This window comes from Somniosus microcephalus, chromosome 26 (assembly GCF_052327205.1).
Source record: "Somniosus microcephalus isolate GS21.2 chromosome 26, FLI_Smic_1.0, whole genome shotgun sequence".
NCBI lineage: Eukaryota > Metazoa > Chordata > Chondrichthyes > Squaliformes > Somniosidae > Somniosus > Somniosus microcephalus.
This window is the reverse complement of record NC_141012.1, coordinates 29,711,735-29,739,476: the sequence shown is the minus strand read 5'-3', so window position 1 is coordinate 29,739,476 and position 27,742 is coordinate 29,711,735. Positions and strand designations below refer to the sequence as shown.

At 42.9% G+C, this 27,742-nt stretch overlaps 1 protein-coding gene across 1 annotated transcript; it reads left to right on the top strand.

Annotated features, from left to right (window-relative positions):
• Positions 1-27,742, top strand: LOC147100372 (uncharacterized). The gene is made up of 11 exons (XM_085968230.1): positions 1-136; positions 3,071-3,342; positions 4,045-4,135; positions 10,145-10,291; positions 11,714-12,052; positions 14,933-15,072; positions 17,422-17,540; positions 20,531-20,658; positions 22,652-22,695; positions 24,396-24,533; positions 25,488-27,742. The coding sequence occupies exons 1-11, from the start codon at positions 1-3 to the stop codon at positions 25,713-25,715; spliced, it is 1,782 nt and encodes a 593-aa protein (XP_085824356.1). The 3' UTR covers positions 25,716-27,742.

Sequence of the window (27,742 nt, the reverse complement as noted above, 5' to 3'; positions counted from 1 at the left end):
ATGGAAGGGAAATGGATGCGAGCAGAGGAGCTGGAAACCACTACGAGAGCAAAGGCTGAAGCTCCGAATGTAATGAAAAGGGACATTGGCAGCAGTACCATGATTAACGACCAGGAGAGGAGCCCAATAATACAGAGTAAGGAAGACTTCTGTTCCTCTTCATTCCTGGTGCAAGTGCTGCACAAAATACAGTGGGCCAGATTGGCCTGGAAACTTGCGCTGAAACAACGCCACAAGTACGGCATAGTGTCAATTTTCAGCACAAAGGATTGAGGAAATTCTTGTGTAAGTGACTTACGCTACATACGAGTTTCCTCGATCTTTTTGCACCGATTCCGCAAACTTCCACCAAAACCCTGTGCCGCCACATTTATGCCGAAAATTTTAGGCCCGGCATGATCTGATGTCATATTTCTGGTTTTTATGGCCTTTTTAAAAAAAAAAAAAAAAAAAAAAAAAAAATTTATTTCTCCTCACAGCTTTGGACTTTTGGGCATCTGGCCGGCAGAGTGCCTCCCATTCCGTCATTAAAAAAAGCAGCCACGATATTCGTTCCCCTTGGTTTGAATGTGGCAGGCCAGCTGCGGACTTCAAGCAGGGGTCCTGATGCAGCTAGCCAGTCATTGGCCTTAGGAATGTCGGCCGGCTGAGGCCCACAAGTAGATGCCGAGGGAGGAAGGGGGGAGGGGCCGAAAGCGGCCTGCAATATTTTTGTGGCCAATTCCAGATTGGAATGACAGTAGACCTGGGCAGAGCATTTGTGTCACAAGCTCCGCCTAAGTGCCCCTTAAAATTGCAATCGGGGTCCTAACTACGTCATTAGGACCCCGAGTTACATGGGAAAGAGGCCAATTGCTTGCTTCAGGCAAGCGCTTTGGCTGCCCAGCGGTAGGCCTCTGTGAAAGTCACAGCAGGCCCATCGTCGGGGGTAACAGGGCCCATACGGCTACCGAGCCCAGTTTTAGGCCCTTACTGCCACAACGATTATTCAGAGTGAAAATTGGCTCCCGAAACTGTTTTCTGCATCTTTTAGTCGATTTTTATGTCCTCAGAATGAGTTGCATTAAAAATTGAGAAGCTTCCATGGTTGCATTTTCTTGAACATGCTGTACCTAATGTGTAATGGCTTGATGGATCAAAACTTTAATTTTCAAACATATTGAGGAATTTAAAGAAGGAATATGGCAAAAGTTCCACGTTTTCCTCCAGCTTTGATTGTTTACACTAATTTCTGCTTATTTTATGGCAGTTTTCCGGCGTATGCCAATAAGAATTTTGGCATAAGTTGCTGACTGGAAAATCAGCGTAGATTTTGGTGTACCTTGCCGGTTAGGCTGTTCAACGCGATTTTGGCCCAAATTACATTTGATTGGCCAATTTCCTGTAAGCCAATTTGCTGCTATTAATGATGTGTAAATGAGCAGTTGACAAACACAGAACAAAAACAACGTTACCATACGGCCAGCTGTTTTGGATCTGTACTGGCCGCGCTAGACGTGCTCCTATCTAGTTATCCAGCAAGTTAAACACTCTATTCAAAATAATTCTTCGTGAAGCCGTTTGCTGTTTGAAGCCTTTACTTGAACAAATTTTGTGAAACTGTAAACAAAGATAAAGTATGTTTTGTACATAAACTGAGTACTATACATTCGATATTACATAAGATATAAACATATTTAAAACAGTAGAATAGACTAATTGTATAACTAACTAACATTTGGACTAACTTCTATAACTATCAAATATTAACCTTTTATAAACATAGTGTTATCAAAATATTACTCTGACAACGTTGCTATTATGCTAAGAAACAAAGATACTCACAGATATTGCGCTTGGCCTAACATATGAAATCAGATTACATTGGATTGTGAAACCCTTATGGAATCCTCCATTACTGCCAGGTTCTTCCTGGAATTCTACTTCCTATGTTACACAGGAAGAAAGGTACAAAGGTCAAATGACCTCTGCTTCATACAAACACACTGCTAACACAATAACCACCACCAGAGGGTGCTACTGCATGTAAAAATGTCACATAATGTCCAGAACAGTATCGGTTTAGTTTGAGAGACATGTTGTGCCCCTTATAGATTAATTTTAGTAGTCCACCAAAAGGATGAATCTCCTGTGTCACATGGCCTCTATAGATAGGAACGGTTTTCTTGTGATAAACCATTGTAGATTCTCCTGAAATTTGCTTTGTAAAACTGAGATGACATCCCAGCTTCCAACAATGGGCATTTAGTTGCTTATTTCCTACCTTGGGGTTATTAAGGTGCTTTGAATTCAACCTCCATCTCAGTAAGAGTGTAGCATTTTCCTGCTGATCGAATTATTTTCTCTGTACTGTACTATCTTAAAACCGATTTGAGGATTCCAATTTTCATTTTTAAGAAATTTCATATCTTTAAAGGTTGCATGGAACTGACACCAGGTTTAAACTGGCCGCCAAATTTCAAGGTTGAGCCAGCTGTCAAAAGTTGAGGAAGCATAATTATCCCATGTTGATAATGTGGTGGATCTTACAATGCTTAGCATCATCAATTGAGGATTTCCATCGACTTAAAAATTTATGGAAATATCAACAATATGAGTTACCGTTGATCTGAGACCATCGTCGTATTTTATTGATCAAATGATCAGGTTTGGTGATTAACCATAATATGTCATGATCATCTATAAGTAAGATAAGAAATAGGAGCAGGAGTAGGCATATGGCCCCTCGAGCCTGCTCCGCCATTCAGTAAGATTATGGTTGATTTTCTACATCAACTCCACTTTCCTGCCTGATCTCCATAATCCCTTGATTCCCCGAGTATCCAAAAATCTATCGATCTCGGCCTTGAATATATCCACAACTGAACATCCACAGCCCTCTGGGGTAAATCACAACCAATCTGCCAATTCAATTGGGTTGTGATATTTACATCATGAGATAGGAAGGAAGGTGACGCAATTACAATCTGATGGAAACTCTTTTAGCAATCGAACACCATATAACATGAAGGAGACAGTGATGGGATATAAGATTGTGGTTACTAGGGAAGTGGCAATCCTTTGTGCATAGTAAAACAGTACAGCCCCACAGTAACTGACCTCATCGTGCAATGTTGCCCATACCCTAAGTTATATTTAACATTTTTAACTTCCTTTTTTTTCTATTTAGGAGACCGATCTAGTCAGCGTCTTGAGGAACTTTTTAATAATCTACAAATCTTGGTTTGTAAAATCAACTCTGGACACATCACCATCTCCAAAGAAATGATTGCAAAGGCACAAAGACTGTATGGGTTTCCGGATGACTTGAATATGCACACCCAAGACAAGACAGAACCAGAGGTAAAAAGTTATACAAGGAGCACAGTTTTGTATTTGAACAAGAACCCCATACAACAATGGTACAATCGATTTTATGGTTTAATAAATCCCTGCCTAACCTCTCCGCTTCTCTACCTCTCCTCCTTTAAGACGCTCCTTGAAGCCGACATCTTGACCAAACTTTTGGGCACCTGCCCTAATTTCTCCTTATGTGGCTCGGTGTCAAATTTTTTGTCTTTAAGACTCCTGTGAAGCACCTTGGGACGTGTTACTACGTTAAAGGTGCTATATAAATACAAGTTGTTGTTGTTGATGTCTCTGCAGTCAGCAGCCAGTGGAATCACAAGCAGGCCCCTCCAGTAGACTTCTCGGGGATCCTCCACATATACTTCTAATAGGGCAACACTTAGCAGTAGTACATAGAAAGAGTGAGCCACACTCGTTCACAGAGGCAGCATAGTGCTGCATCACGTTAAACACAACCGTTGAACATTTTAAAGTTTGCAATGGGTGCTTATTAACATAATGTAAGAAAAAATAATTCCCATACAGTGGGGCAATTATCAACTGTCCCCAGCCCTTCTTGCTAGCCAGTTTGGAAGGACGGGCTGCTTAAATAATACTAAGTCATAAAATGATGACCCTTTTGTGCACAAGTAGCCCATCTTAACTATAACACACAAAGCAAATTAAAGCCCCTTCGTTTCGATGCTTTTTCTGTAGGAAATGGATCCTGTTGAAGAGTTGGCCGTTGACGGTGCAGAAATATCAGGCAATATTGAGAAACAAAGAACAATCTCGTCTCCGGCGAAAGGTGAGTCTGAAATCAGCACTCGCCGTTAAACACGGAAATCAGGAAGTTGCTGTCTGATTTGCCCTGGTTCTCTATACTTGCCATAGAGGGAGTGCAGCGAAGGTTCACGAGATTGATTCCTGGGATGGCGGGACTGTCATATGAGAAGAGATTGAGTAAACTAGGCCTGTATTCTCTTGAATTCAGAAGAATGAGAGGGGATCTCATTGAAGCATACAAAATTATTACAGGGCTTGATAGGGTGGATGCTGGGAGAATGTTTCCCTTGGCTGGGGAGTCTAGAACCAGGGGCCACAGCCTCAGGATAAAGGGTAGGCCATTCAGGACTGAGATGAGGAGAAATTTCTTCACACAGAGGGTGGTGAATCTTTGGAATTCTCTACCCCAGAGGGCTGTGGAGGCTCAGTCATTGGGTATATTCAAAACAGAAGTCGATAGATTTCTGACTAGTAAGGGCATCAAGGGATATGGCGATAGGGCCGGTCAATGGAGTTGAGGCAGAAGATCAGCCATGATCTCATTGAATGGCCTACTCCTGCTCCTATTTCATATGTTCTTAGAAGCTTTGCTATACTGGTGTCTCGCTGAGAGACTTGGCATTCATTCTGATTTGTTCTGATTATAGCAAAATTATTTACATGGTTTTAAAATTGTCTTTACAATCCCATAAATGTTCTGAAAGCTATCAGATTTGTTCATTTTTCTTTTTCTTCCCAAAAGTGTTGGCTCCTCCATGGGCACTTGGTGCCCTTTGGTACATCACCCAGCCATCCATTGTTTATGTGTGAGCCTCAATAAGGGATTATTTGACCATCATGTCCAAGATCAGCCCTGTTTCTGTCTCACGTCCACACGTGAATGTACATACAGGTGGTCACTGGGTACCTGTCAAGTTTGGGAATCTTGATTTTCCCTCCATGGGCCTAGAACTCTTGATAACTTTAATGCACCTACTGTCAGCCCGGCAGAGATCATCTAATAGCACAGACCAAAAATTAAACCTGGGGCCTTCTAATCTGCCTGACTCAGCTGCTGAGCCCTTTAACAACTAAGCCATTGCCGGAGCTTTATAATTTTTTTTGAATAAGAATGAGGTTAGGCGTTTTATTGCTGACGGATTTTTTTCAAAATTAATTTTCGGGATGTGGGTGGCCTCGACCAGGCAGTATTTATTGCCCATTCCTAGTTGTCATGAGGGCATGCAGAGTCATTCAAATAGGCCGGGAATTTCTCCACCATCATAACTTCACCCGAAGTGCAGTGGAAATTCCGTTCGTGCGCATAAACTGTGTAGCCGGCGCACTTCCGGTGAGGTTACAGAGCGCGTGCAGCTCCGAGGAAAGTCCTGGCCATAGTGTGGGACTGTAGTCATGTGTAGGACAGAGCAGGTGGCGGTGGCAAGTCCCTTCCCTAAAGGACATTAGTTAACCAGTTGGGTTTTGATGACAATCCAGCAGCTTTCATGGTCATTTTATCTGGTGCCACCCCACAACTGAGCAGATTTACGGAATTCACATTTCACAAATTTCCATGGTGGGGATTTGAACACGTAGGGGAATTTTTGGGGAGATCAGCGTTTGCTGGTGGGTCAGGTGGGAAAAAAAATTTTGACTGCGGGTCAGGAACCCTCTGTCAACCTGCCGCTACGAGACTTTCCCAGATGTCTGTTCTGTCAACGTTGAACAGACCCAACACACAGCAGCAGAGGAGGCAATTTAGGTAATTATGACCTTGTTAAGAGCCACTTAAAAAGTATTTTGATCTCACCTTTACATTTTACGAGGTCACCCATGGGGTCCCCACTGCTTGGGGAATCACGTCAGGTAAGCAGGTCGGGAGTTATGTTATCATGAAATCATCTCTTTACTGTGCTGTAAAAACTCCCATTTCACAGCTGTTCACTTTCCAAGCTCAGAAGCTGTTGCTTACTGCATTTGGAAGATAGATTGAGCTTTTGAAGGGATAATTACTAGTCCTAGCCCCTTTAGGGCTACCCCAGATCAGGCATTTTAGTTGAAAGTGAACCCCAGACGTTCACTTTCAACTAAAGTTTGAGGTAGCCGAATCCTAAAGACGCTTAATTGGGTCTAAAGGTCCAGACTATCTCTCCCTAAAGGAAAGGAACAACCTAAAGATGTTACCATCCTCCAAATAGCATGTTTAATAAGTTTAGCTAGACTGTAACGTTCCAGATATTATGAGGGTCCGGAAAACTCCCCCAGAATTCTGCAACTCCTCACCAAAGAGCATACAGAGATTGAGTTTGCAAGTTTGATACCGAAGTATTATGTGAGACAATTCTAAAAATATATAGATTTATTAAAGAACCGACATATAATTACAGTTGGTGATTCAATCGCAACATTAACAGTTCCAAATACAAAAAGCTTATAATTCTATTATCAGAGATCCTTATTCTCAAATCTTAACTTTGTTACATTTTTACATTTCTTAGTCTTATTCCAGGATATCCACCAAAATCAATTACAATACCTTGATCCCCGAGATACAAAGAGTTGAAGACTTACAGAGCTACCTCTGAAGCCGAGAATCGCTTTGCCCCTTTCCAGCGAATCTAGCATCCCATTTGAAAGTTCAATTTTTATACCCCTTTGCAGTGGTATTTTCTTTGAAGTTTTCTGATGTTATCTAATTATCTCTAGTCATTTTTCTGTTGACACCTGCTATTTTTACAGTTAGATCAGCTTGTAGCATTAAGAATTATGTCTCTACCCTTAGGTGTATGAAGCTCATCATAAAAAATGGTGCGGAGCAGGTGCATCTATTTGATGTCATTCTTACCAAAGTCTTCTATGCAATTCTTATGTCACCTCAGCTGGTTGCAACACAGAATTGTGTCTCCCGTGTTTCATTTGATATCATTTTTATGAAGGCATATGTTTCTTTAATTTTCTGTGTTTGTTTCCAAAGTGTAATTTAAGACACCTTAATAGGGTATACCTTTGTGTTCTTTCCAAAGCTTCAGACTATCAGGAACCTCCAACCTCCTATTTCAATAAGGCTATTGATTCAGTGTCAACAACTTATCTTATCTCAATAGCCTGAATGCTGTTCACAGCTTCTCCATTGTTGAGGCTTCCAGATTTCCAGACCTAGTATGTCATGTTTTAATAAAGTCAGAATTCTTTTATAGAATGGTGTATTTTTCTGAATAGGTATATTGCTTATTCCTTCACACTTTATGCAGATTGCAAGTGTTTGAAGTAAACACTGTATCCAGTGTCACCTCATTGGAACAACCTTTTTCACCATTGACAAATCGCTTCTGTCATTTCAACTTCACCTGCCATCTATTACATCAGCATCCGTGCCCTTGAAACTATCTCACCTTGGTCCTCAGAATCCCACCACTATTAGCTCAAACACCAGCAGCACCAACAACACCACCAACATTCTCCGTAATCAACTGATGCTGCATAGGACACAAGGCATCAGCACCCGACCACATTGCTGCCCGGGATGGCCTCACCATGGCTAGATTTACTTCACTTGACACTGTACACCCTGGCTGCCACATGATGCGCCAGGTTGGCACCACCCCACACCGGCACCATAAAGCATCCCTACAATGCCCAAGCCATTACTTTCACACTCATCACCATTGCAGGGTGTACTGTTATGTCTCAGCATTCACTACAACTCACAAAGCCACTTCCAAAAGCGCACAGAAATCTGTCCAAGAATGCAAAGTGTTGAAAATAAAGATTTCAATGTTTGACAGCACATTAACAGAATCTTCACATGAACATTGCATAAAACACCCAAGTGTCTACCCTTGTGTGTTGTTAGTTGGTATGATTGCACTAGGATGAGGGTGAGTGTGAGGGGTGGCTAGTGAGATAGGGAAGTGATAATGTAGATAGCGAGGGATGGGTGGAGGTGCAAGGTATATTGGTGTGAGTAAGGATGTGCAGGAGTAGGGTAGGGAAGGCAGAGTGATAGGGATGTGATGAGTGGCACAGCAGGATGAGGTTCAATGTGGCTTTGTACTAACGTTTTGTGATCTACTGAGATCATTGAAATGTTTGTGCCACTGCAGCCTGGTTCTCCTAATGACATCCCTGCTTGTGTCCTCCTGTGCAATGTGCAACCAGGCTGTGTTGATCTCCTGGGGGGGTCTCTTCTGCCCATTGGAAGGGAAGAGAACCTCCCTGTGTGCTGTGACTCCCTCCATAAGCATATGGAGGGAGTCATGGGAGAGCCTGGGTGCAGCCGTGCACCCCTGTGCAGTGCTTGTCAGTGTTTGCAGCACCTCAATACTGTAGAACACTGACAGCACAACTGTCAAAATCAATTTGCGCATGGTCCCTTTAAGAAAACCGGCTGATGACATGTCATCGAATGACGTCATCAGACCCGCTTCCTTCAATTGACCAGGAAACGCACTGGGCGGGCTTAACAAGTCCAATCAATGTAAAATCATCTTACAGAGCAGGCTGGAGCCAGCAGTGAGGTCGGGACCAGCCACCCCACCCCCCGGAGGTAGGGGAAATCGTGGCCACAACCTCTAGGATTGCTAGCCAAGTACCATAACCACTAGACGTGTATCACTAATAAATAAAGAGTATGATGCAATGCAGTGAGCAATGTGTAAGGAAGAAGTTTGAATTAATATGTGTGTATTAGAATGAGCTGCAACTGATGGGAGTGTGTCGTACAGTATATTTCCCATCATTTGTGTTACAGCGATTTCCCTTCATTCCCTGCGAGGGGATCACCCCAATGCAGGCAGGCACCTATCAGTAACCTACCCAACATATTCAAATGGCCCTGGCCCTGGGATATCAGATGGAATCAAGGGGCACAGGGCATTGAACGGGTGGAAATCTCGCCCTGCCAAAGCTCTGAAGGTGCAGGAGCCTGAGGGCAACATTGACCCTTTCATGTCAACTCATTTTTTGCCTTCATTTGGAAATGTGTTCCATAATGCCTTATCCAACAACAACAACAACTTGCATTTATATAGCACCTTTAACGCAGTAAAACTTCCCATGGTGCTCAATATCAACACCATTGAACAAGGTGACTGCAACATTTATTGAAGGAATGAGTACTCGCCCGCAGCAACAAGTTGGCCAATATGAATTTCACTTTGGAACCTGAACCAGACTTGTACTCTTTGCAAACTCTTAATACCTTTATCTGCTTTTGCTTTTAATCTAAACAATGTTTTAGACTGATGAAACATTAGGTAGGTTTAGTGAAGGTTGCTAATTGTAGAGCAGAGTGCTTGTGCTCCAATGTGCTCTGCAATAAAGTTGTAGCATATCGATTTATGTCCTTCAATCGACTGTACGACAGATTCCCAAAGCCCTCATTGCAGAAGTGGGGCACAGATTTACCACTTCCCCAGAGAGAGGGGCAGGATGTTGTAATTATTGATACATGGAGAAAAAATAGGGGGAGAAAATATATTTGACTTATTCTTCAATTCCAGATTTTCCCCTGAATCCACACACTCATTGGTTGGAAGGGCAGTACAGGTAGACTATCCCTTATCCGCACTTCTGAAAACCGAAAGTTTTTTCGTGGAGCGTAACTAGAGTATTTATGGTCTATATTTATCCCACTATTTAATTTACCAAATTATTACTGTACAAAAACTGTAATACTATTTATAGTCTTTATTTATCCCACTCAGTGTGAATATTCATAAGGTTCACTGCAGAAATATTAATGTGTTTGCTTATGGGGTGCTGCCCGGACCCCCGCTAGGGTGTTACATACTGATTCTGAATACCATTCTGAAATCCGAAAAATTCCAAATTCCGAAAAACATCTGGTCCCAAGGGTTTCGGATAAGGGATAGTGCACCTGTAATTACCACAAACTATATATACTGTTCCTTGATTGCACCAGCAGAGGGTGCCGTGGAACAATGACGGGAGGGCTTGTCCCAGTGTTAGGCAGTGGGAATTGTACATTATGCTTGGGTAGGTTGCATGTTAATCCAATGCCACTATATTTACAAATGTTCTCTTTTGGCAGAAGAGCTGTCAGTGCCCGATACATTCACTGTGTCAACCCCGCCTTGTAATGAAGAGTTAACTGAGATCCTCCTTTCCTCTCCACTTCTGAAAAAAATGAGAGAGATTAAACAAGCGTTAATAAAACAGCACCATGGCCTCAAAGCAGGTAGGAATGGGAGCTGACAGGCTAGTCAATGATTTCTGCTCCTAAAATACCAAATTGAGAATTGAATTAAAAATTAGCTTTGTTTAAGTGCACAAAATGCCTGCTCAATCCTCTTGGCTCATCTTGTCTAATGTATTGTGTTTTGTTGTGGTGGCTGTATGTGATTAATATCAGGTTCAAACTTACAGGCAGGCCTCTACCTCCGTACAGAAATCTAGCAGAGGCCTGGATTTTTTTTTACAAAACTGCCTGTTTTGGGATGATGCTGAGGCGGTCTGGCAAGTAAAATGGGACGAGGAGGCCCTCCAGCCCAAAAATGGCCACCACAATTTCCCTCCCTGATCAGCCCACTGGGAGCGCGCCCCACCCATTGTATCTAAGTGAAGTGGGTAGGGGGTGGCGGCGTGTGGCCAAGTGCCCCCAGAGATTTCCCTGTCTTTATGCATAATTTGGTCATTACAATGGGATTGGGCTGTCCAAGCATAGAAGGTGAAGAAGGCATTAAGATTTATTTTTATAACAACCCAGGAGCTATCTTGCCATGGAACTGAAGTCACAACCTCTGGATTGCCAGTGCAGTATCATAACCCCTGTGAGTGACTCCAGCCCCGCACCTAATTGTTTTGCCCTCAGGGTAACTAGGGTTGGACAATAACTACTGGTCTTAAGCCGGACAATAACTACTGGTCCTAAGCCTGACAACACTTACTGTCAAACCTCATGCACGAATAATGGCCACTTGGGTGAAGTACAGGAGAGCAACTGCAAGGTATGGACCTGTGCTCCAGGAGAAAAGATCTGGGGTGGAGGGGGAAAATTTGGTGGAGAAACTAGAGAGGGAAGAAACATTCCCCCCAAAATACCTGTTGGCATGAATTAACAATGCTAATGGCCAGGAAGGAAATGTAAACCTTGGCATAGAAAGGATGGTGGTACTGGGCATTTACACTCCCATTATTTTCAATGACCTATTTAAAAAAAAAACCTCAACGCAAGTCCTAAAACAGTCGATGAATTTTCGGTAGATATTTTCAAAATAAAGATTCTTAAAATACACAGTCAGTCAGCATCTGAAAGAAAAAGGGAGGTTAATATTTCAGATGGGACTAGGCATCGGAATGGTTTGTAAATCAGCAACAGCACAGACATTTGGCAGAACTGTGCCGTTCCTCAGTGAATTAAACAAACATATGGAAAGAAGGATGACATAGGAGCATCAGACCCATCAAACTGCCCTATCCAGACTTGCTGCAACCATATACACTATTGCTCCGTCCCCAAACAGCACAATCCCTTGGGACGGGCAAAGATATGATGTGATTGAAAGATATGTATCGTTTTACTTGATTAAGATCTATTCTCTCACACGGAAATCATTAAAAATTCGTAGTTGTGTTCATTAATGTATTTTTTTCTTTATAGAAATCTGTGATGTTAATCGATTGGATCCCATTCCGTTGAGTGACGCCAGCCTCATTCCAGCTGATCTGGGCAGCCTGACCCCACACCACTTCGTGGTCTACAGACTTGGGTGTTACGTCGCCCGCCTGCTCTGCAGTAGCTGCGATCACTCTCCTGTTACCCTCCTCCTGGCTGACAGCGTCCCCACTGAAGTAGGCACTCGCTGCCAGAATAGTTCATACAGGAAGGGCTTTTACTACGATGCTAACAACAGGATATTATACATCAGGTCAAACTGGCTTGACAACGCAGGAGGGTTTATCGTCATCATTCTCCACACAATGGCACATATTAAAGCCGGTAAATGAACTAACTACTGTGTTTGTCAGAATTTTATTGTTACACCTATATCAGTATAAGGGGGCTAAATTTGGTTGATTTGCGCCTTAGAGCGCTAACAGGACGCAAATCAACTAGCAACTGGGCGCGGTGACGCCTCCTGCGAAATTCAGCGGGAGGTTAGCGGCGGCGGCGCTAACCGTTAGTGCCGCGGGGTGCTGTGCCGCCGGCGATGGCGTCATCGCCATGCACAGCGCCCCGCCTGTAATACTGGGTAGCGCCACCCAACACTATGTCCACCGGGGTCAGGTGGGCCTACCTGCGGCCGGGGCGGCGCTAGTTAAAGGTGAGGTGGCGGGCGGCCATTTTTGTTGCTGGCCGCCTGCCAGCACCGGCCCCTGTGAAGCCTCCTGTTCTCTGTGAGCCCGGCACTGCGGCACGTAGCGCTGCGATATTGGCTCGCAGCATCCCAACAGGGACGCGGGGTGCTTCCAGTAGCACCCCTCCTCCCTCTCGGGGCACTACCTGGGAAAATCGACCACGGGGGCGCTACCCAATTTTTACCCCTAAAGTGTATAACTGGTCTTAAGCATCAAGATGGGAAGAGCATTTGGTGACTTATTCAAAGTATCTCATAGTTAATGACTGCTCTGTAGCCTCAGGCTAACTGCTACATCACGTAAGTTCATTCATTGTATGTGCACCAGTAATGGGCCATGTAACTACCGGATTGTTGTAAAAACCCATCTGGTTCACTAATGTCCTTTTTAGGGAAGAAAATCTGCCGTCCTTACCTGGTCTGGCCTATATGTGACTCCAGACCCACAGCAATGTGGTTGACTCTTAACTGTCCTCTGAAATGGCCTAGCAAGCCACTCAGCTGTCAAGAAGGCAGCTCACCACCACTTTCTCAAGGGCAATTAGGGATGGGCAATAAATGCTGGCTTTGTCAGTGATGCCCACATCCAATGAATGAATAAAAAAAAGCGAGCTACATAGTGTTTCCTAAACAGAAACTGAGCAATAGTTATAAAACCTTTTCTTTAAAATAAATATATATATATCTAGCAAAATCACACATCAGTGTCTTCTTTGCATCAAACGTTGGGATAGGTTCATTAATAACTCCCTTTGGGCATTGACATTTCTGAAGTATAACGTCATCCCGCGCCTAAAATGCAGCCCATACACAAGATCAGCCAACATGCACACTAACATGGTATGCTGGCACGGGCTTGATGGGCCGAAGGGCCTCCTTCTGTGCTGTAACCATTCTATGTGTTTACTATGTAAAGACTGTCCCTATGCAGAATTCATCAGACATAGTACATTCCTCTTTGTGTAACTTCCTGCTGAAGCTCACTTTCCAAGACAGCATGTGACACAAGTACCAAATACACGAGAACATATCTCAAATGAAAGCCAGTTTTAACAAGGGGCAACTTCCTCCATCTAATATCAAGCTCACTTTAAAGTTTAAGCCTGTATTTGACCCATGATATAAAATCTTGACAACAAGGGAAGTAAACAAGACTTTAATACCATAAAGGGCCTGCTATCAGCAGACTTGGGCTTATCAAAGGGAATCACAGACTTGATTGTTTGTGCGGGAAAGCAGTGTAAAGGGCCAGTATTCCTCTGAGGTTGAAAAAAGTAAAAGGAATGATGCAGTAAGTTAGGAGCTAGTGATTGTTGAGGTATTGTAAAGCTTGGGTTACAAAGGCTTGAAGATTGTTGGAGTTAGAATTGATGACGGGAAGTCTAGCTCTGCCATTTTCAGGCTCAGGATAAAATTAGTTCAAGTAGAAGAGTATGAGATGAGTCATGATTTCAGCAACATAGGGAGAGGGACAGCATTTGGGAGAGTGAGTTTTTTAAAAAAAGAGGAAGATTCAGAGGAGCACTATCCATATTGCTAAAAGAAAGACAATAAAACTTGCAATGGAGAGAATAAGAAGTTGGGAGGTTAGAGCTGAAAATCTTTTTCTTGTATCCTATCCAGGAATGTGTGAGAGGCACTAGAAGATACTCCCTAGATAAAGGAGCACAATTCAAGTCTTGAACAGATTTTTTTATTTTTTATAAAAAGAGTTAAGAGTTCTTGACAAGGAAAGCTCTGCTTGGCATGAAAGCGTAAACCAAGCTTCCGAGAGGTATCTTTAGCAATGGAAAGGATGTGGAAGTTCCATTTGAGATCAGATCAAATAGTAAGGCCAACAATGTTGGGTGAAGAAAGATTAAGTGTAGAAACATCAATATTATGAGTGACAAGAAAAAACTGTGTATTTGAAGGATTGGAAGAAACCAGATTTTCATTGGCCCTTGAAGGATATGGGGATATCAAGATGTCGTGATTCGTCCATTGTATATTAGAGGAGCAAAGGTTGTGATTACTGAGTGTGTGTAATCTGAAGAAAGCTGATTGAGTCTAGAGGGTTCAGGTTCAACAGGTGGGTCAGGGATATTGGAGAAATGGGGGGGAATGCAGCATAATGGCAGTGAGGAAGGAGAAATTAGAACTTGAACTGGGCCACGTGCTCTAAGGCCTTAGAATATAGTACTGCATGAAAGTAAACAATGTGAAAAAATCGATCATGTTTTGGTTATTCTCTATAAGGCCACACCAATAAGGCCTGGAATTCATGCTGTGTGACTATAGGGTATGAACACTCAATGCATATGAAATACTTTTGTCCACTATTTATAAAAGTAGTTAGCAGTTCCACTAACAAAGCATTCGATATGTTAAGCATTCTTGCATTATCATATAGTGTAATTGCAAGCCCTATATTAGAGGATTACAGTATAGACAATATGATTGTGTTCCATTAGCTTTAAACAGGTGAAAGTGTATTTTTGGGTGTAACTGGCAGAGTTCTTAAATTCTGTCTCTGTCTTCAGGAATCCAAATAAACGATGGTCACCCCATCTTCACTGAGGAGTTTGATCGTGCAGTTGCCGCCTTGGGCACCACTCTGTTCTTAATGTGTTGTGACACTACTGCTCGTGTGACAGAAGAACGCAAAGATACTGAAACATTGGTAAAAAAAAAATGGAGTGTTTAGCCTGTAGTGGTACAGTCATTGGAACCCTATAATGAAACAACAGCAGGACAAGGCATTAAAGAACAGCACTGATGCTGGTTCTGTTAAGGGTCTGAAATGGTTACATTTCCTGGGGTACAATTTGGGCACAAATTGCTCTGTTTTCCCAAAGTGAAGTTTTGAATCAAGTTTCCACCCAAACTCCTCCTCTTCTTAGGCAGTCCCTCGGAACCGAGGATAACTTGCTGCCACACCACAAATGAGTTCTCAGGTGACTGATGATTCCAATGCGAGACCTACAGTCTCTGTCACAGGTGGGGCAGACGGTGGTTGAAGGGTGGGGTGCTTGGGTTGACGTGCACTCCTTGCGCTTGGCTTCCGCTTGCTCTCGGCGAAGAGACTCGAGGGGTTCGGCGCCTTCCCGGATGCTTCTCCTCCACTTTGTGCGGTCTTGGGCCAGGGATTCCCAGGTGCCGGTGGAGATGTTGCACTTTTTCAAGGAGGCTTTGAGGGTGTCCTTGAAGCATTTCCTCTGCCCACCTGGGGCTCTCTTGTCATGTTGGAGCTCCAAGTAGAGTGCTTGTTTTGGGAGTCTCGTATCGGGCATGCGGACGGTGTGGCCCGTCCATCGGAGCTGATCGAGCGTGATCAACGCTTCGATGCTGGGGATGTTGGCCTGAGCGAGAACACTGATGCCCAAACTCACTTGCAATATCACAAACGTAAACTCTTCCATTTCAACCAGGGCCAATATCTTCTGCTAACAGAAGACTCGCTGTCAAGAAAGGATGCAAGTCCTGCTACAGTCTAAAAGTCACCATTTGTATAGTTCACTCGCCTGCTTATCTCAACTAGTTTAAACAAACACCTGCAAGCTTGGCTAGTCTCTTATCTCTCATTTGTTTATTGCCCACCGCGATAGTCATTATCTGCTTCTCAGATTCCAATTTTCACAGTTTCAACAATGGGACTCATAACCGAGATATTCGAGTATGATTCCGGTTGTTAATTGGTCTTTTCCTCCAAGATTGTTTGTAAACAGCTTCCTACCTCATTAGGCTTACCAGTTCCATGAATTCTTATCTTGATAGTTCAAAGGTATTACTTGCATAGTTTACAGCCTAAGTGAAAGTCAACCCATTACGAATGTAAAAGCACAGAGCGCAAGCATTTTGTTCCCATAATTTAGTTTGTTCTTGCAGTTTGCAGCTAGCTTAAAGTAATACAGTTAAGCAAACATAAAAGATAACTACTTTAGGCAAAGGTATACAATACAATTATACATCACAACATCCACTATGCATTACAACAGTTCCCTGCTGTTTCCCTTTCCTACTTTGCATTTTAGTAACAAGTGATTTAGTATATTTTTATTAGTTTTCCCTTCAGCTGTGAGCTAAAAGTGAATTATGAACAATCAGTAATTGATAGAGGACTGATATTAAAGAATGTCTAGACTGCTCCTCTGGAACACAGTTTATTGCATTATTTTCACAGACCAATATTCCCATCCTGTTTCTCATCTCTGATGTGCAACCATTACAATTTCGACAATCTCCAATTTAAATCCTGAAGTTTGCCGAGCCTTATCTGAAGCCCTATCATACTCCTCTGCAATAAAAAAAATCTTGTTTTTCTCAAAATGTATCTACCATTTCTGCATTAACCATATTGATTGTTAATGTCCTTGACTCTAATACTTTCATGCTTTTTTATTTATGATCTGTGTTAAGTGAGAAAAACTCACTCATTCCATCAATTCCTTTCCAATTTTAAATGTTTGGCTCTTCTCTTCCCTTCTCATTCTTTCCTGTGAGGGAAGTAAACCGGTTCCACTGTCTGTCCTCAGTAGTTGAGTTCAAGCCTAGAATCACCATAGTTGCTCTTCTCCATGGCCTTTGTAGTTTATCTGAATATTCAAGTATTCATCCAGAACTGGTGTAGTGTTCCAAGTTATATCACTGTGGAAATTCACCATTTCCTCACTGCATTTGTACTCTGGTTATTTGCTATACGTCAACCGAACTCCCATTCCCAAATCTTTCACTTGTTCTTTTTATTAGTGTCCCCCACTTTCTGCTACAAAGTAAAGTGCATGGCCTTCCCTTTTCCAACATTAGAAGCTGTTTGTTAACTCTTCTCAGGTGCTCCATGTTTCCATTTCCTTATGTGTGGTAACGGCGTCCTCCGCACAGTTTGCCCCCCAACCTGATCTTTATTGTTCATAAGGTGTTGCTTGGGTGTGAACTGTGAACCCTGTTTGGGTGGTGAACTGTGAACCCTGTTTGGGGTGTGAACTGTGAACCCTGTTGGGGTGTGAATTGTGGTTCTGTTTCCATTTTCCAGGACTCTGAAAACTGGAATGAAACTAAACAGATTCCTTCTACTCAGTCAATCTTCGAAGATCTTATCCGTATCAAAGTCCCACCTGAAACAAAGTTTACTGAGGAAAGCCTAAATGAAAGGTTGGTATCTTCTAACAACATGTTAAATGCAAGCACGTGAAGCTCTTTATTACCTTAAAGCACTGACTGATATTCACAGGCCATATGATAATATCATCTTATAGTTCCAAAGGCCACTCCCCCAAAATAAATTGAGCAATCTGGCTTCTCTTTTCAAATACTAACATCGCAAGTTTAGCCTATTCTGAACAAACACAATCCAATACTTTGGAGGGACTCGTTTCTTTGAGTTTTCTAACGGTGATGACCTGTCAATGCGGGCAAGCTCCAACTACCAGATAATGTCAATGGGGATAAACTCTCCTGGTCCGTCCACCCTCTCCCCTTTGCAACATGATGGCCCATGTAGAGAACCTGTTACTCAAATTGAGTATGATGAGAAGTGACATGAATCAGTCATTCATGAAAGAAAGACTTATGAAATAATACTGAGCGGCCTACGGGTGGCGCTGTCCAGGGAGAGTATAAATACTCGGGCACGGGCCCAGCTTGTGCAGGACATTCTTAACAGGAACTAGTGAAGGACACAACTAGACCTCCATGTTGTAAAACAGTTGATTAAAGCTTTGTTTAACGCTTAGACCAAGTGCCTAGTAGTTTTCTTACGTCAAGAAGAAACATTTGAATAAAGGGGAGTACACCTAATGCCACCTTCTAGTCATTAATGGGTGAGTGTTGGGCAGATGAGATGGCGATTGCGACTGTTGCCACCATTTGTTTCCTCACAGTGTACAAGGGTCAGTTTGCCATCACAGAAAGTGATTCAGACCCACTATCAAACTCTGGTCCAGCGCTTAAATAATACATAATTATATATATATATTTATATTAAATGCCTTGTATAAGTGTAAAACACCCCTGTTATTGTGAAACAGCGTATTCCTTCGACTCACCATGAGCAACACCACGGTGCGTCGGTTAGTGTGTGTAAAATATATAAATAGAGCAGAATGTGTCCCAGCAATGCATTTGCAAATATTACTTCCATCTTCATTGAGTGTGAGTCAGTGACTGTCACGGTGACGGGCAAACTGCTGCCAATAGATTCAAGCAAACTTTCCTTGTGCCTCATTGTGGTTTGGTCAAAAGCCCACTTCAATCTAACAGGAAATATTTCTACCTGAAACTTGTTTTAAAAATAGTAGGGCATCATACCTTGTTAAGAAATGCTATCAAAGGCAATTTTCTATATCTGTGCAGTATTGTAAAGTTCCTGAGGGGCAATTTTCCTGATCCTTGCCTCCCCAGGGGCAGAGGCTAGGAAAAAGGGCCAGAGACCCAGTTCTTTGTCCTGTTGCCCTGGGATTTCTGGCGCTGTCCTCTGTTGTTGGTGGTGGGGAGCGGGTGGCGGGGTGGGGTTGGCGGGGGGGAGTTTGGCACAGGCCTGACACAGGCATTTGACTGAAGGTAGGCCGAGGAGTTCCCGGCTTCTCACCTCATTTTCCCTTTGGACTTTTGGTTGGGTGCCCTAAAAAAAAAACACGGAGCTGTGGCCTGCTCTTTGACCCCAGCTGACTGTAAGGCCTGTGGGATTTCAAGGATCAGCCAAAGAATGGAGGTAGGATTTTTTCTTTCTTTATCATACAGTTTGAATTGGGACGCCACAAGCGGCCAGAAAGTTTCAATCTCTCTGAGGTTCAAATTACCTCATTTTCTGCCCCTTTCTACTAGAATTAGACCCTGTACAGGGCGCACCCGAGCAATGTCAATGACCCAGGACAGGAAATCCCAGTGTTCTTGGGCCTAAGGAGGCGCAGCACACTTCCGGTGCAGAACTACTTTTCCACCACCGGGTGGTGTGGCACTGCACAATCGGCTCTTTATATTTTATGGTTTCCAATGCCGACGACAAGCTTTTATCGGCAAGAAATTACTTTTTGTCATTTGTGAATTAGACCAGTTTAAAAATGAGAATAAATTGGCTGTCAAAATTTATATCTACTGAAAGAAGCTGCCGTGTATAAAGTGTTGGAGTGTAGAAAGAAAATCAGATAGAAAATGGAACTAAAATAAATTCTCCCTAATTTTATGCTGTGAAAGAAGTGGGAGGGGCAGCCTGGAGTGGGGCTGCTGTTTGCATCGCTTCAGTACAATGCTGCACCTACAGTTTGGAGGCACAGTTGATCAATCTTGATTTTCAGATTTGAAAATACTAAAATTGAATGTAGCAAGTTTATCAGCAGTGCCAAATGATGCAGCCTTTTGCTTGTAGTGTGCCAGCATGGCAAACCATCGATTGAGTGTAAATTTAACTAGAGGACGGCCTAATCCTAACCTTTCTAAATGACCCCTAGTAGTGAAGAACATTTCGCTGAGATTTACTGAAGTTTCTAAAGGACATGGAATTGTATCAAATAAAGATCTTCACAAGTGACGCTGGGGTCTCCCATTGAGGAATGACCAGCAATGGTACTTGTCTTACCTCAAGCATAAATAAACTTTGCCTACTTACCTAAAAGTACTTGCTTTTACCAGCCGTAAGCTCTGTAATTCCCTCCTTAAATCTTCTCTACCTCTCTCTCCTTTTAAGATGCTCCTTAAAACCTACCTCTTTGACCAAGCTTTTGGTCACCTGTCCTAATAAGGAAACTCATTTAAACGGCACCTAAATATCCAGAATTCTCTATTAACCGGCAAAATTCAAACTCCGAAAACACCTCAATAACCGGAAATGTTGCCGAGTCCGAGTCTCCCGCGGTGGCCGAGTTAGTCAGTGGGGGTAGTTCTCCAAACTGCTACTACTCGGCTTCTTGGCGCTGTCGGAAGTATGTTAAAGGCACTATATAAATGCAAGTTGTTGTTACCCGATGTGTAAATTTAGATCAGAACATAACAGCTTTGGTCAAGCGGGAAAAATAAAGCAACTTAAAATTCTGTCGTTCCTATTACAAACTCATGTGAAAAGCAGGTCGCTTTTTGAGCCTAATTGAAGCCTGCATTGCTTGCTTATGTTCACCTTTAGACCAGTGACACTGTTTTCTAACTTCCAGACTTAAGAAATACACATTCTTTAAACTGCACAATGTGCTACAACAACTCCTGAGACCTCGGGAGACGTACAGGAGATTCTCCGTGCAGGAGGGAAGAAGGGTAGCTGATACAGTCCATACTGAAACAGGTAACCTTTGGGAACATTGAATCAGATTTTTATGGAACATCAACCTTTTTTTTTAACTACTACCAGGTCACCTGTGCTCTTATTTAGCCTAGAAAAAGCATTCTTTCGCTAGTGGGTGTTTACAGTCGCTATAAAGTTAGTCTTGTTTTGCATACTTTGTACAAAAATAATAAATTGCAGGACAATGGAGTATTACAGTTTAAACCCTTTTAATGAAGCATCAGGTCTGTGAGCTTTCTCAATCAATACAGCACCGTGTGGACAAGATGGAGTCAGGACCCCTACTAGGTCTTCTAAACAATAGCAGTCCTTACAGATGCCTGCAGGCCAATGACAACTCAGCATGTGATCACAATAGGTATTCCTTACAGATGCCTGCGGGCCAATGACAATTCAACATGCAAATGTTACAATACACACGAGGTAGAGAATGAAACTAGAACTGGAGCATGAAACACATCTGCTAACATTTTTTTGATAATGATTTGTGACGCTGGTGCTTTAAAATGATGATTTATACAACTAGCAAATTCTGCAGATTATTTCACTTTTCACCTCCACATGCAATGACCTGCAGTTTGGTGTCTAGATCAGGTTGAAATGATGCTGGAGTTTCAAGCATGCTTTTTACATTTCTAGTGAAGAATTTAAAATTACGTTTTGTTAAAAATGAACAGAAAGTTGACACGGCCCTTCTGCTCTCACCCCTTCCCCTCCCTCCTGGAACCATGATAGGGTACCCCTTGCCCTCACCTTTCACCCCACCAGCCTCCACATTCAACGGATCATCCGCCGCCATTTCCGCCACCTCCAGCGTGATCCCACCACCAAACGCATCTTCCCCTCCCCTCCCCTTTCAGCATTCCGAAGGGATCGCTCCCTCCGCGACACCCTGGTCCACTCCTCTATCACCCCCAACAGCCCCTCCCCTTTGCCCGGTACCTTCACGTGCAAGCGCAGGAGATGCAACACCTGCCCTTTTAATTCCTCCCTTCCCTCTGTTCAGGGCCTCAAACACTCCTTCCAGGTGAAACAGCGATTTACTTGTACTTCTTGCCATTTAGTATACTGTATTCGCTGCTCACGATGTGGCCTCCTCTACATTAGGGAGACCAAACGCAGACTGGGTGACTGCTTTGCGGAACACCTCCGTTCAGTCTGTAAGGGTGACCCTGAGCTTCCAGTCGCCTGTCACTTTAATTCTCCGCTCCACTCCCACTCTGTCCTCGGCCTCTTACACTGTTCCAGTAAAGCTCAGCGTAAGCTCGAGGAACAGCACCTCATCTTTCGATTAGGCACTTTACAGCCTTCTGGACTCAACATCGAGTTCAACAATTTCAGACCATAACCTCGGCCCCTATCTTTTTTTCCCCATTTTTTTTCTCTCTCCCACATGGCAGCTGTCAATCATTCAGCCAGTGCCATTTACACTTCATCTAGAGCCATCTTTTGTTTCTTAACTTGTCCCATTACCATCTCCTCTTGCCTTGCACCATCATCCCTTTTGTCTCTTAATCTCTCCTGCCTTCCATCCTGTCACAGACCTTCCCTTTTGTTCTTTCCTCCCCTGCCCCTACACTTTCTTAAAAACCTGTTCCATCTTCAACTTTTACCAGTTCTGACGAAGGGTCATCGACCTGAAACATTAACTCTGTTTCTCTCTCCACGGATGCTGCCTGACCTGCTGAGTATTTCCAGCATTTTCTGTTGTTATTTCAGACTTCTAGCATCTGCAATATTTTGCTTTTGTATTTGAGAAAGTAACTACTGAATATCAGAGTGATCCGTTCTAAAAGATCTCTTCAGAGACTCATCCATTTCCTTTTTGGCACTAATTACATGACTTTGACTCTGAGAGGTTCCGGAGGTATAGTTTTAGAAGGGGAAAAGACTGTGATAATTCTATACTAAGAACTTGTCTTTGCTATGTGAAGTACATTACTAACATATCTGATTTCTGATCAATCTCCTAAAATTGACTTTCTTACATCAGAGTTTGAAGATAAAGATGAAGATCTTGCAGAATCCAACACACAGGTATGGTGCGGTTCGTAAACACTATCTTACCTCCTCCACACCCAATCATGCTGACTGACAAGTGAGGTTATCTGGCTATTCTAAAGGGATGTATCTGGATTTTGGTGCTGTGTATTGTTTAATGGCGTTCCTATTGAACGACAGGTCTTGAAACCATTGTCACATTCTTATACTGAAACAATTCAATCTTTCTCCAAAATTACTACTGTAGAAAATTTGCATAGATGGCCATCTAGTAATGACTGTAGAAGATGGATTGGAATTGTAGAGTGCAGGAGAGAGATATTTAGATTTCACTGACAGCGCCGTACTGTAGTTGGCTTCAATCACTATTGTATGGAATCATCAACGCATGTTATGCTACAAGTGATTTTGAAACATCCTGAAGCAGAGGTTGCTTACTTGCTGTTACATTGACATACACCGGGTGTTCAATGTTCCCTCTAATTTTTATTTTAGGTGCGCGGTCCCTTTAACTGGCTGCGCGGCCCATTCAGATTTTTGCGCATGCGCGGCTTCTTCAATGTGAAAGCCGGTGAGCGGCCTGTGCTGGACCTCCAGACCGCTATGGCCGTGCAGCTTAATGGGAACGTTGCCATCATATAATACTATGGATTCCCGGGTAGCATGAAATCCCTTGCTTACAAACACAAAAACCCTGTTAAAATGAATTTTCAAAATGGCTACAAAAATAAAATTAAGCAACATCTTCCTTCTCCAATTCCCTGGTCTTTCCCTTGCAGCCAGAATCTCTCTCCCCTCACCCCCTGGACCACTCTTTTTTTCACAAACATACACTTTGTGTGATTTGGAGATATACCATCTTGTTTCCTTAAGCCAAGATCGCCAATGTTCTCAAGTCAGAGTTCTGCCAAGTAGGTCAGCTCTTTCTCCAGTAGATTCGCATAAATACTTGACTCCAAGTCTAGAATGACTGGCTGCATAATAGTATTGGGTTCCTCAGCAGGATTGCAGATTCCCTCTGGCACCTCGCCCAAGGGAGCGGAAACTCAGCCAAAATTTCGGCTTCTGATCTTGACCCAGTGAGCTTTCTTGGAAAGTCGCCACCTTGGGAAGGTGCCAGAGGGCTGCTGGCACCATTGGATCGTGAAGGAGCATGATTCATCACCCTCAGGACAGGAGCAGGAAATTCATTTGAAAGAAAATCCATTTAAAGGAAAATCACTGTCGAAGTAGATCATTGCCCAACTGTGCCAAGCTACATAGCTAGAAATCAAACGCTTCCTACGCAATGTGCATCACACTACATTCCAAATCTGTTCAGTGGGATATACTTCCATGATATCAAAAAAAAAATTAGAAAAATGTAACTGTTGGGAAATAGTATAAGGACAAACAGATCTTTACACAGGGCGGGATGAACATCCAACTGTGTGTTTTAGATTCTCTTCAGCGCCATGCATTGCACATTACAATTTCTTTTTTTATTATTTGTTCCTGGGATGTGGACATCGCTGGCAAGGCCAGCATTTATTGCCCATCCCTAATTGCCCTTGAGCAAGTGGTGGTGAGCCGCCGCCTTGAACCGCTGCAGTCCTTGTGGTGAAAGTACTCCCACAGTGCTGTTAGGGAGGGAGCTCCAGGACTTTGACCCAGTGCCGATGAAGGAACCAGCAAATTGGGGCGTGCTGGCCAATAAGTCAATTAAGTGCTAAGACACACTTACACTTTTGTTGCAGATCAGAATTGTAGAACTGGAGGACGAAGTGGATAACATGAATGAAGAATTTTCTCTTTACACGACCAAGATTGCAGAGTACGACCAGCAGATTGAACATTTGGAGCAGGAGCTAAGGATCCAGGCTAACGTTGTACCGGTACGGACAGAGACTATATAATGATGGATACAAGAGCTGTTGGATAGGCTTTTCCCTGCATTCGTTTTTGTGCAAAACAGTATATTCATTTTTTTACTGCCCTGGTGTTTTTGCTGTCTTTTTGGAGCCCCCTGCACAGATTAGAAGTGCCCAACAGGGTCCATGGTGGAATAGGGGGCTGAGAGCTGAGTAAAACGTGAAGAGAACCAGGTCATTCTGATTGCTCATAAGCAGAACCCACACTGCATCACCCCTGAGTTAAAAATGTCTACGCACTAGTCAATCAGACCAGGTTCTAGGGTTACAATAACTGTGACGGTCTCAAAATACAGTGCAGTAAGCTAATATTTTTACAAAACATCCTGCTCATATTTCGTCTCAATATATTTGCCTGTGAAATAAAAGCACTCCATGGAAAACTGTTTTGTCGTTGAGGAGAGATCTCTCATCGACACTTTTTCTCTTACTAAAAGTCAGAGGCATACCCATTGTAACAAGAACAACTACTTCCGCTTTTGTCGCGACTTTAACATGCTCCATCAAAGGCATCGTTAAAAGAAAATGGGCACCGAGCCAAAGAAGGAGATATTAGGAAGGGTGACCAAAAGCATGATCAAAGTTTTAAGGAGGGTCTTAAAGAATGAGATGGAGGGATTTAGTGAGGGAATTCCAGAGTGTGGGGCCCAGTACAATTAACTACCAACAGTGGGCTGAAGAGAAGAGGAGGCATAAGGAAGAGTCAGAAGCCCTTCCGAAGATGCATTTATCACCTTCTCACAAAAACCTTGTCCTGCCTGATTTCTGATGCTTACAATGGTTTCCTCATCTAGAACTATTGTTCTGTTCTAAAGGACACGGGCTCTATAGATTTTCTGTAAATAACATGACTGATATTCTCCAAAATCTCAGGTCTCTGTCTTGTTTGTGCCGCACTCATGTGTTTCCATGTTTCAGGAGCCTGGTGGCAGATGTGAGTCACCGCTGGAAGATTTCAGCAACCTGTTGAAAAATCTCTCACAAGCACGAGACATACAGTCGATGCTGCATCTACAGAGACGCTGTGTGCTGAACAGGCTGACAGAACTGGAATCTGAATTAGCAGAACTGTGCAAAGCACTGGAAAACAACCCAAACAGCACCTCAAACATGACAACCAATGCACGGTTAGAAAGTGAGGCGTAAAGTCAAGGAAGATTAAACTGAAGAATTTGTAACGTGAAGCTTAAATGATTATAATTTTTACTTTATTTGATTAATCAGAGAAAAAAGATTTCCCCCTCTGCCCTCCTAATTATTCCTGGACACTGCCCGTCACCTAATGCTCAAGAAGCTCCCTGACTCACCCTTCTGATACAACCCAAGTCATCTACCAAGGTTGAACCCTGACCCTGCCAATTAGTAGTACCATTCAAATGTACAGCACTGTATAAGTCCCGTATTGTACGTATATGCAAGTATCATGCAATTTACAATGTAGCATGCACTGCGCACTGTTTAACAGGTTCCACTAATTTATCTGGTTTCTCCATTTGTTTACCTGCACCTACTTTTTTGGCTACAGTAGAAACCCCAGGAAAATGTATTCAAGTGAGTTAGAGATAATCTTGGGCACAAGTCGCTGCTAGTGGAACATGATGGGGTCAACCTAAGTTCAACATCACCATCCATTTAATAATGTCAAGACTATACGAGTTAATTCCATGATTCTGTGGTCCTAGTGGGGAAGCCACATTTGAAGGGAACCCTGATCCTCTGCAAGCACAGGAATGAAGAATTGTCCCCTTAGTGATTTAATATACCAATATATGCAAGGCCTAGAAGCAGAGGCTTTATCACTTCAACCCGCTGCTACTTTCATCTAAAGAGTGCCACGCTTTCGCTTAGAAATATGCAACAGCACTGTTCAATGACCAGCGTAACCATCCCACTCAAAGTCACCTTATTTAAATTTTACGTTAAATTTTCAGAAATACGACTAAATAGCGTTTAATTTGCTTCCTCACCTTTTAATTCCTTACAACAGGATGCAGAAGGAGTTAACATTTATTCTGTGGAGTAAAATAAGCATCCATTTAAAAGATAATCTAGACATTGTACTTTATAAACTTCCTGCTCAAATGTGGTTAGTCATCACTTCTGATGACTAACACTGGGAGAATCGGAGATTCTGGTTTATCAACAACTAAGCCTGTATGTTTATTGAATCGTGTTGTGATTCAGATTTCAGTGGATAAAGTTTTGGTTCTTGTTGAGATATCTTAGAACATGCTTTCCCTATTATATTGTTGATTATTTATTTTGGGATGAATGCTATCTGTATTTCTTCCTGATTTTATTCCCTTGGGCCATTGACCAACGATGACAGCAAGGGAAGCCACGTAAACAAACTTCTCCTCAGCCTGTGTCACTATAAATGGACAGCTAGAAGATGCACAAGAGCAGAATGGGATGACACTCTCCCTCTGTGTCTCTCTGATTTTTACCCTCCCTTTGGGAGGAGAGGGGTAGGGCTTTAGATGGCTTTGCCACTGCGATGAGCTAAGATCGAGACTCCAAAGCGCAGGTAATTTAAGCCTGTGCCTTACGACTGTCATCATCCTCATTTACAATTTCCTCCACAGCTTTGCTCCTCCCTCCTCTGCACAGTGTCCCTCTTCTACTCTCCGCTCTTCGGAGTTTGGACATCTAAGCAGTCCCACCTTTCGCTCCACCAGCAGTGGCAGATCCTTCAACCATCATGACCTTACACTCTGGAGTTCTCCCCCTGAACCACTCCACCTTGCTACATCTCTCCCCACCTACAAAAAAAAACTCCTCAAAGCCTACTTCTTCAATCATTCCTTCAGTTGCCTCCTCTAACCACCACCCCCCGCTTCACGTTCAGTGTCTGCTACTGCCCTATCCCTTTGTGTGTGGGAGCTCACAGCCGTTTCTGACTGCCTCAAGTGAGAACAAGTTAAAGATGGTGCTGCGTAGGTTCAATTATAAACTTGCAAAATAATGATCTTGTTTGAACTTCTGCTAAAGTGTTCACAATCAGCTTGAATAGCTGACTGCTACATTTAATGTGAAGCATTGTGTAGTAATCTGGTGTTTTTGAAGTGTTTGGATTACCTGAAAACTTTGAGCTTGTTGATGCATTGTATTTTAATGAGAGCAGTAAAATAGTTATGACAGTGCTCATAGAAAAATATAATAAACTGTATTTA